Source organism: Medicago sativa, chromosome 6, assembly GCF_051527215.1.
Source record: "Medicago sativa cultivar Bolivia chromosome 6, Bolivia_mono, whole genome shotgun sequence".
Lineage (NCBI taxonomy): Eukaryota > Viridiplantae > Streptophyta > Magnoliopsida > Fabales > Fabaceae > Medicago > Medicago sativa.
Genome location: NC_140754.1, coordinates 7,975,558 through 7,986,038, shown reverse-complemented (window position 1 = coordinate 7,986,038; position 10,481 = coordinate 7,975,558). Strand labels below are relative to the sequence as shown.

At 34.8% G+C, this 10,481-nt stretch overlaps 1 protein-coding gene and 1 pseudogene across 7 annotated transcripts; one reads left to right on the top strand and one right to left on the bottom strand.

The window, feature by feature from the left end:
- Window positions 1-1,800: 1,800 nt before the first annotated feature.
- LOC146912511 (uncharacterized) lies at window positions 1,801-6,092 on the top strand. 7 transcript variants are annotated; one of them, XM_085720672.1, is made up of 8 exons: window positions 1,801-2,274; window positions 2,558-2,584; window positions 3,358-3,621; window positions 3,713-3,745; window positions 3,900-3,984; window positions 4,083-4,218; window positions 4,330-4,426; window positions 6,012-6,092. In XM_085720672.1, the coding sequence occupies exons 3-7, from the start codon at window positions 3,450-3,452 to the stop codon at window positions 4,363-4,365; spliced, it is 462 nt and encodes a 153-aa protein (XP_085576798.1). In that variant the 5' UTR covers window positions 1,801-2,274; window positions 2,558-2,584; window positions 3,358-3,449; the 3' UTR covers window positions 4,366-4,426; window positions 6,012-6,092. The 7 variants fall into 7 exon arrangements, with proteins under 7 accessions (XP_085576798.1, XP_085576794.1, XP_085576800.1 ...); XM_085720668.1 differs by lacking the exon at window positions 2,558-2,584 and having other exon boundaries at window positions 1,801-2,261; XM_085720674.1 differs by lacking the exon at window positions 2,558-2,584 and having other exon boundaries at window positions 3,384-3,621.
- Window positions 6,093-7,713: 1,621 nt separating this feature from the next.
- Window positions 7,714-9,481, bottom strand: LOC146912510 (putative serine/threonine-protein kinase WNK11 pseudogene; annotated as a pseudogene).
- Window positions 9,482-10,481: the final 1,000 nt, after the last annotated feature.

The window sequence follows — 10,481 nt, the reverse complement described above, 5'->3', positions numbered from 1 at the left end:
ATCGATCAAAAATTGATAAAAACTGGCTGGGCTGGGCTGGTGTGGCTATTGCCACACCCTGCCTTAAGCAGATGAATGTTGCTCTCCACCCAGCACATTTTGCTCGCACCTTGCAGCCATGCCAAATTTACCCTTGCGCAAGTTAACTCACGCCACGCAAGTTAACTCACGCAACGCAAGTTAACTCACGCTGCGCAAGTTAACTCACGCAATGTTCTTGTTTTTGAACAAAACCCATCAGTCCGAACTCCAACCACCATTTTCTTTCCCTCCACCTTCAAAAACCCAAAAAGTGCTATTTTTTGGGTCAAAATCATCATCTCAAATCATTGCAAATCGTCAGGAAGCAAGTTTCTACGCTCATCAAGCATCAAATATCAGGTATTGTATCATCTAAACTCATCTCATTTTGCTGGTTTTTGAGCTTGGTTCGTCTGGTTTTCGTAGGCACTAGGGCTAGTTACGCAAGTTAACTTGCGCGAATCAACTGTCGCAAGTGTTAAAGCCATGCGTGACTTAAGTCACGCCAGTGTACAGTAATGTTTTTTGAATTTTTAGCGCCACTTTTGTAATGCTTGAAAGTATGTATTATTTCATGTAATGTTTGAAGCACAAGACATGAACATAAATCATATTTCATGTTATTCATATTTCATATTAGAAATAGTTCATTTTGAACATAAATTATACACTTTTGTACATGCAACCCTCAATTTTTCAAAATTTTACTTATAAAAATAGAACCAAAATTATACAAAAGACCAAAGTATGTATTATTTATAAGTTAAGGGATACAAATAAAATGAAAAACTTAAAATACCAAAATAAAACCTAATGAAAAACTTAGACACATGGTATACTTTTCCTATCTTGTCTTTTTGTGATAGTGATATTAGGAATGCCTGTAGAAGAACCAATGGAAGATAGTGTGAGGAAGAGATATATCTTAGAATTTGGTAATTATGTGAAGAGAAGAATGCTAAAGTTTCGTGACCAAAGTTTGGCTATCAAAGAATTTAAGCTCTATATATACGGTTTTGTACTTAGCTATATGTCAAAGGATGTTGATATTTGGTTGAAATTGCACTACAAGAAAAAACGCGTTTTGCGACCTTTAAAATTGACAATTGCGACTGTTAGAAGGGTCGCAAATGTACATTTGCGAATGTTCCCCAACAGGCGCTAATGTTGGGGTCGCAACAGTCATCTGCGACCCTTCGTAGAACAACCGTTCCAACCGTCACAAATGTTATTGCGACAGTTCCTAACAGTCGCAAATGTTTAGTTTTTTTTAAAAAATAAATGAATGGTGCAATTGCGACCCTTCACAACAGTCGCAAATGTTAAGTTTTTTTTTTAAAAAAATTGAATGGTGCAATTGCGACCCTTCACAACAGTCGCAAATGTTTAGTTTTTTTTTAAAAAAAAATTGAATGGGGCAATTTTTGTTGACAATTTAAATGAATATATTAATAAATACTTACAATACATAAATATATAACTAAAAATTTCTAAATCCCATAAATATAATTCTTTTAATAGTAACAATCAAAACAAGAGATAAAGTACATGGTTTAAACATTCAAAAACCAAAACACTAGTGGAAATTTAAGTCTCTGAAGGTGCATTACAATTCTATTCACAATAGTAGCTCTTGCGTGTGAGAAGCTTTTTCACATGATTATACCAGCAACAGTCGCAAATGTGTACTTTGAGGCAGTTTTGAAGCAAGGGTCGCAGATGAAGTGTCGCAAAATGCTAAATTTCTTGTAGTGTTGGCTCGTGAATGTGGTGTCAAGTCACAACTGCATTGGTAACGTGAGCTATTTCTCTTCCTTTCTCACGTGTATTTTCCAAGACACACATCAAAGCCAAATGAATGAACACCTCAATTTGTTCTCAATTTCACTCTCAAACCCACAACCCTTTTCACTGATTCATTCTTCTTCTTTTGGAATCGATTTATTCTTCATTGATTCTCAGTTTCTCTCCCTCTCTAACTCTTGAGATGTTTCAATTTCTCTTTTCCCAAAATTGTTCATCTATTCCTTTCACCTTCTTCACCGCAACCCTAACCTCCCGTCACTATCAACCTTTCTTTCGCCGCCGTCAACCTCGCTGCCGTCTCTTGCTTATTGACTTCTAGGGTTCGACATCTCTTCATTTCTTTCTCTGTCGAGTTTGCATCTCCCGTTGTGAATCAAAAATCAACGGCACCCTTCCCACTATCTCCTCTCCGTTGCGAAATTGAATGCCTATTGGTAATTGTGATAGGTTTGTTTTGTTCTTCCTTTAACCATTTCTAATTTTTAGGGTTTTTTGTGTTGGGCCATTGAATTTTAATTTTGCAGGTGTAAGGAGAAGATGAGAAAAAAAATGGTTATAACCTTAATAGTAATGTCAGAAACCAACACCCATTCTCAGTTTTAGTTTCTATTTGATTTTGTTGAATTTTTTAAGAAACAATTATAGAGTCGTGAGGATTAATTTTGTGAGTAAGATTACAAACTAAATACAAATTTGTCAGTTGTATAACAAACTGATTCTTGATGTGCAGAACGAGCAAAATGATGAACCTTTTTTGGTAATTGTATTGAACCTTTTTTGGTAGCAGCTATTTAAACATTGAAATAGTACTTGATTATTAAGGCTTGCATTCTATTTTATCCTTGCAGACATGTTTTGTGTTTTCTTATACATCAGCTGCCATATAATTTCTTATATATGCGTGGAATGGCTTCGGTCATGTTGTCGTATAATTTCTGTTATATTTCTGTCATGTTGCCGTATAAGTTCAGCTAATCATGTTCGTGGCATGTCTTTTATAGTCATCATGTCAGAGTCGCTATATATATACATGTACACTAGACTTTGAGTTCACCATTACCTGAAAATAGCTTAAGCACGTCACATGATCTTAATTGATGAAAACGTATGATTTTAATTTTTAATTCGAACTTGCAGGCTGATTTCATGTACAGATATATATATCTGAAAAATAATCTTTGGTGTGCTTATTAACTATTTTAGTAGTTTGGCTTAGGAATTGGTTGTAATAACCTTTGGAATAACGTGTTAGTTGATGGATGTAACAACCGTAGGATTTTGCTATTTATATTATATATTAGGTTGATTTGCTATCTTCATCATAATTGAGATCATGTCATACAAAGAAATTATAATTTTTAATTTATTGGTGATAATGATAGTATGGGTCAGTAACATTCAAAATGATGATTATAAGTATGGTAATCAATATTGAGCCAATGAGCAGCTAAATATATTTTTTAAATTCAGTTTTGAAGATTAGTTCATATTTGTCAAACTGATGTATTTTTTATTTTTTTGATTGAGTAGTGTGGTATGGTTCATGCAACTATCAGGAAAAACCTCCTGCCAATCTTCAAGGATCAAATAGAAAAGGTTCGACTTATGTTTTGGAGAGATTTATGGTTGCTCAGAATGACCCTACGTTCAAAACAATTGCTCAGAAGTATAAGTTGGACTTCATGGGAGGAACAAATGTTTTTAAGGTCAATGCTACTGAAATCCCAAAACGACTTTTCAAGTTTGTTCTTTTCCTGGATATCTTGGCTACTCACAAGGAGGATCGTTTGCTGGGTAAATTTTTTGCATAGCATTCAATGGTTTTAACTTTGATGCACTTTTAGAAAACTCATATATTTATCTTATAAATATTTTGAAACTTCAGATGTTATTGGTCATGTGGTTGAGAAGTATTACGGTAAGCCAAATTTGTTGGGTACTATGTCTACTTTTAATTGGTGATAGGGTTAGATAATCATTTTTATCGAGTATAAAGCTTTAAGATAATGTTGTGAAGTAATACCAAGCATTATAGTCTAATGAATTCTAGAAAATTTGTTATTAAATTTCAGGTGTCATGGGTATTTCTAATGCATTTTATGGCATGAAAATGATGGTGAATCCTAACATACCTGAAGTGTCTGATTACATAGAGAGGTATGACACATGTGTTTTAAATGTGTAGTTAGTCTCAATATTTTCACTGTTATACGATGAAGTATTGATTAGATTATTAATGCCATGAAGTATGGCAGGATGAATGGTGCAAATGTTGAGCTCACACAAGCTGTTAGTCAGATGATTGGTCCAACTGTAGTATCATTGGCTGATGATTTACTTCAAACTCAGAGGATGACCATGATCATTGACGGTTTGATTGAGTCGACCGAGGTGAACCATGCTATATTAATTAAAAATGAATTTAAATATGAATTATCTGATTATTGAGATTGAATCTAAATATGAATTATCTGATTATTAATCGAGTTTTATAAATTGAAGTGGAGGTTTGAATCCAAAGTCATTTGTCAAGTTTGATCGTGTTGTGTCTCGAGCTGTGGGAAGATGGTCACAATCCTTCCTTGATGCCATAAGTGAGGTTAGATTCATGAAACTCAACAGATAGGACCTTCAAAATAGCTGCATAATTTTTCTCAAACTATACTTTTTACTTGACAATGTGTTATATGTTGGAACAAAATGTGTTTAACAATGAACCTTAAAGAGTTTTGATGATAACAAGGTATTAAAAATTGTAAATTGGACTAGCTAATATTTGTTCAAGTGTACAGGACCACAGTTAAAGAGTTACATCATTAATTGGTTCTGAATGAGCAAATAAAGAGCAAAAGAAAATGAAGCTTAGATGATTCTGAAGGCAATACGCTCCTGAAAGTAAAAGCGCTCCTGAAGTCAAGCTGCTCCTGAAGAAGTAGTGCTCCTGAAGAATAGTGCTCCTGAAGACAAGAGGTCCAGAAGCCACATTATCAGAAGCTGTATCATCAGAAGCTGCATCATCAGAAGTTGGAGAAGCTGCACCATCAGAAGCTACAGAAGCTGCACCATCAGAAGCTGCAGAAGCTGCATCATCAGAAGCTGCCTCATCAGAAGTCATTTCACCAGAAGCTGAAGATCAACTGGATTTGCAGAACATTCAAAGATTGAAGAATCTACATTGCAAAAGCTGTCTATTGGATTCGAAAACACAGCAGAAAATCAGTGGAACATTGCAACGGTCATTTCAAAGGTGTTTGAAGGCATGTGCTTGCAATTTGGACGAAAGCGTTGACATTGTACTTTGTACGAATTGTACAACCACGTTCTCCACTACTCTGTTTTGTGTCCACGCTACAAGACAAGAAAACAGCTCCAGAATACGGTTTCGCCTGCATATATGTTCCTTTGGATAAGGAATGGATTTCAAATTGGTTCTTCATAGGACAACAACCAAATCAGGCAAAAGATCATTGGTGAAAGATCAAGCTTCAACAACGACTCTTTGGTGTGCTGTCAATTTCACAACGTCTCTTTCACACCTCTATATAAAGGAGTGAAGACCTAGAGATTTGGTAATGCAAGAACGCTGAACGAAAGACTCACAACATTTTTACAAGTGCCAAACCTCTGCTGAAATTGTTCTGCATTCACTTAGAATTTCTGTGTCTCAAAGTCATATCTTAGAAATTCTTAAGTCCATCGAGTCTGTATCTGATTTATATTGTGAGCACCTCTGATTGTATATCAAGTGTTCAACCTTAAACAATTTTCTGTGTAATTTTGTTTAGTTAGGAAGTCTCTTGCAGTTGTGCTTGAGCAGGAAGTCTCTTGATTGTGTTCTTGAGCAAAGGAAGTCTCTAGCTTGTGTGCTTGAGCAAAGGAAGTCTCTTTCTTGTGTGCTTGAGCAATTGTAATCAGATATTACTCTTAGTGAAATCTCCTTGGAAGTGCAAGGGGGACTGGACTACTTCCGGATTGTGGAAGGAACCAGTATAATTGCTTTGTGTCGTTCTTCTTCTCTCTCTCTGTTTTATTCCGCTGCATTTAGATTCTGATCATCACTTCAGAAGCTGTCTCACTTAGCTTCTGATCAGTGTGTTCAGTTTTTAGGAGAAACGAAGAATTTTTCAAAACACAATTCAACCCCCCTTCTTGTGTTTTTCTCACCTTCATTATATTTTGTGTAGGCAAACACTTCTGCTGAATGTCCTCTTGAGCTCAAAATGTTTGTTGACAAACGAATGTTGTTCAAAGTTGATGTGTAAGATTAATTTACGAGAAGCTTGTACTTGATTGGATCCATTCGGGATATTAACCAAGTTGTATGGTTCACCATATAATGACGCAGGCGTTTGGCAGCCCAAGCTAAAGCACAACAAGTTTTTTCAAGCATTGTATACCGAGTCTCACAGTCGGTGAACTTCTTGCTCAGATAGTAGATAGCATGTTCTTTCTTTCCAGTCTCGTCTTGTTGACCGAGTACACAACCCACTGAATCATCTAACACTGACAGGTACATAATCAAAGGCCTTCCTTCCACTGGCGGGTCAAGGATAGGTGGTTCCAACAAGTATTCTTTAATGCTATCAAAAGCTTCCTGGCATTCATCATTCCATACAACAGGCTGATTCTTTCTGAGCAATTTGAAGATTGGTCCGCAGGTAGTAGTCATGTGAGATATGAATCTTGAAATATAATTCAGGCGTCCGAGGAAACCTCTGACTTGCTTTTCAGTTTGAGGGGCTGGCATCTCTCTGATGGCTCGGACTTTGTCAGGATCAACTTCAATGCCTCTTTGGCTGACAATGAAACCTAGCAACTTTCCAGACCTTACACCGAATGTACATTTGTTAGGATTCAACCGCAGCTTGTACTTTCTCAATCTTTCCCATAATTCCTTTGTGTGTGTGATGGACAAAAACTTACATCATAGCCTAAAAGCAGAGTTGGTTTATTGTAGAACAATAAAATATTCGGTTAAACACCTAATACAACATTGATTTCAAATAAGAAAATAATGAAAGTAGCTTAATACAACTAATTTGACCACATGGTTCTTATTGAAAAAGAATGTCCACATAGCACAACCAAGATTTAGAAAGCACAACTTACGTCAGGCATTGAGGAGAGGATGAGGTTATAGGACGTCGGAGTTTGGCTCACAAAAGACTCATGACCACATTGTACACACCAGACAAAAAAACATATTAATTTTTATTTTTATATTCAATCAAGGCCATTCCTATGAAATAGGAGGCTCAACTCTCTTTTTAAAATAGGCCCCTAATAAAATAAAAACACAATTTTTTTTATAGCTAAGCTTCATTGAAAAATCAGAATCAAAAGAACTTCTAAACATGAAACATAATAAAAAAAATTAAATGAAAGAAATGTGAAATTTACCTAACGGTGTCGTTTGGATTTGTCACTCCTCCATTGTGGGAAATGGAAAAACGAATGGTATGAGCGAAAAAGAAATGATTGTTGTGATTCTTGTAATGAAATAGCTTTCCAAATCGACTGATTAAGTGATTATACAAATTGGGGGCGGTTTGATAGCATCAGATTTATGTCCAGAAAGGAGAATTAGAGTCTAGAAAAAAAAAAGCAAACGTGTAACGAAGAAAGAAAAAGAAGTAACATATTTTTATTTATTTAAGTGGGATATGAATATTAGACTTAATTATTTTTTTGAGGCCCGTAGCTTTTGGAGGCCCGGCTTGGTTGAGCTGCTTGCGCACCCCCAAGGTCGGGCCTGTATTCAATCTTCGAATAGAATGTGTTTGTAGTAGGGGTTTCGGACACTCAAACACACATTCAATCTAAAGTGTTGGCATCAAATAGGTCGTTGATGTTGAAAATTGGTAGAGTAATACAACAAACAAATAAAAAAAAAACATAGAGCTATCAAGTTTTTTATTTTATAAACAATAATATAAATCTATTAATTTGGTTATTTTGCCTAGCTTAGATCTCACAGAAACAAAAACTATAAGGAGTTTGAAATAACATATCAATTTTCAACTTATCAATCAAGCAAGCTATGACCGAAAGAAAAACAGAATTGGAAAAGTAAATTACCTGGCCAACATTCCCATTAACAAACACATTACTGCAATTCAGATCTCTATGAATGATGCAAGACTCATGAGTGTGCAAATAATTCAACCCCTTCAAAATCTGCCTTGACCATTTCTTCAATGCCTTCATAGAAACATGTCTATGTTTCTTCCTATACTCTCTCAAATTCCCACTTGTACAAACCTCAGTGATGAAATTCAGCGTGTTGTTTCGATCATCGCTCTAAACACTATAAAGTTCAATGATGTTTTAGTTTGTCAAGCTTCTCAATAACCTCACTTCAGAATAAAGCCTCTCTATCATAGCAGGTTCATCACAGAAGTTCCTTAACTTCACTTGGTTCCATGCTACCTCAATTCCTTCTTCTTGTTCGAATGCACGGTACACTTTCTTCAGAGCACCACATCCTAATAGTTCGGGATATCTACCATACCTACCAGTTTGATCAGTTTCCGCAAATGCCTCAGAGTCTTTGTCGAATGAACCGGAGTGAACACTCGGCATCTATTGCCACAATGATCATATAAAGTTAGTTATGAACATCCTAATATATTAGTTCTTATAAACAAACTAAGCTGATCTGAATGTACAAATCACCAACAACAATAAAAAGTAAACAACAAAATCAAATCAATAATTGTCTTGGCCACAGGGTTAAAGTATAGGATCAGATTAAATTACTTTTAAGTTAAATCAATATGCATATATATAACATTGACTTTTTTAGGTTGTTACACGTTACAAATATGCATAAAAATTAGTAAAGTGCATGCAAGAAAAACAGCATGGATGTCCTCCATTGGTAGCGGGTTGGGTGCAAATTAGTAAGTTATTTCTATGTCAAATCAAATGCATTTTAGTGGACCAAATCATAACCTATACGAAAAGCCAAAGGAAATATAGTAAAATCATCACCTAATAATATCAGTTGTCGTCACTCGCCGCCATCCTATTTGTTCCGGTGTTGCCTGAGCTCCCACAATTGCACTGTTCTGAGATTCAAACACTATGATGGCAAAATCAAAGTCAGCCCCAATTGTGTTAGATTGCTAAGCTTATCATCTAGTTGCTCCTATGGCCTATGGAAAAAACAAACTATACTGTTTAGCTTTGTGGTTGCTTGTTTTCTAAATTCACTACTCGCTAATTTCTGGTCACAGAAATCAATTTATAGAAACATGTTGAAAAGAAAAATATGGAGAAATCATATTCAATTTACATTGAAAACAATCGATGAAATTTAGAAATTGGAAAGTTTTCATTGTTCTTGTTATTTAGCAACTCACTTGTTCCATATAGAAAATTTCACTACCAAGGTTATATCATCGTAGGAAGCAAAATTTCTTCAAAAAAATCAAAGCAATTAAGGCAATTAGCCTTTAATGGAGATGAGATATAAAAAAACCTATCACCTATTTTCACCAAGTTCAATTTTAGGGGACCTTTTTAGGTTGATATACATGACATACATGACTCATCATCTTCATTAAAAATAGACAACTAACTAAAAAGTCGACAACAATTAACCATAATCCAAAAGAAAGCCTTGCAAAAACATCAACTAATTTTCTTTATTAGAAACTATATTTCTAGAATTAAATCTGTTAATATTCTTTACCGTATTCATTGTGCAGCAACGCATTCATACTTTGGCATCCACTATAAACATATCATCTACTTCAATTATTTCTAGAATTAAATCTGTTAATATTCTTTACTGTATTCATTGTGCAGCAACACATTCATACTTTGGCATCAACTATAAACATATCATCTACTTCAATTTTAGTAATAACAAAAGAATAGAAGAAGAATATTAAAGCATCTACTTACTTACAACAGTGACAGAAATTACCCAAATCTCTTTCTTTTTATTAACTTATACTACCACTTGAACTAAGTTTCTTTGCAAGCTACATCTCTTACGGAGCTAAAAGAAGCATTATCCTCTTGTCTTGTTAGTTTCAAGTAATCAGTTTGCTATAATATTTAACAGGTCTGATATAAGCAAAATATTTAAGGTTCATCGAGACAGACTATACTTCAACTCAATTTCTTCATATTAATATCTAATAAGCATAAGCATTTGGTTACAATTTTATTTTACTCGTATAACCTGAGTTTTAAAAACTAAAGTTCTTAAATATGAAGAGAATAAGGCTAATATAGAAATAAATTAAATAACATAATGCATCAGATAAAAATCTAGTTGATGCCACACACGCTCTTGCAATTTCGGCGAAATGTGACATTAATGAAAACAAACAAACTGCAATAACAATAAAAACAAATTAAAAAACACATGATGAAATAGAGAGTGAGAGAGAACTAAACATCATGAGCAGCATTTTGCGCTTCTCGTAAAGCTTGTCAGCGAGGTTACGAAGTATGGTCGTCGACATCAATTGTCCGCCATGGAAACAACTTCTACGAAATAGATTATGGTTGTTCAAAGATGCATATGTGAAACATAATTGAAAATCAACATGGCATGTAAGTGATCAATTAAAATGTATATAAGAGACTTAGCATTAATAGATGCATTTTGCGCATCCAATCTCCTGAACCTTCCGTTT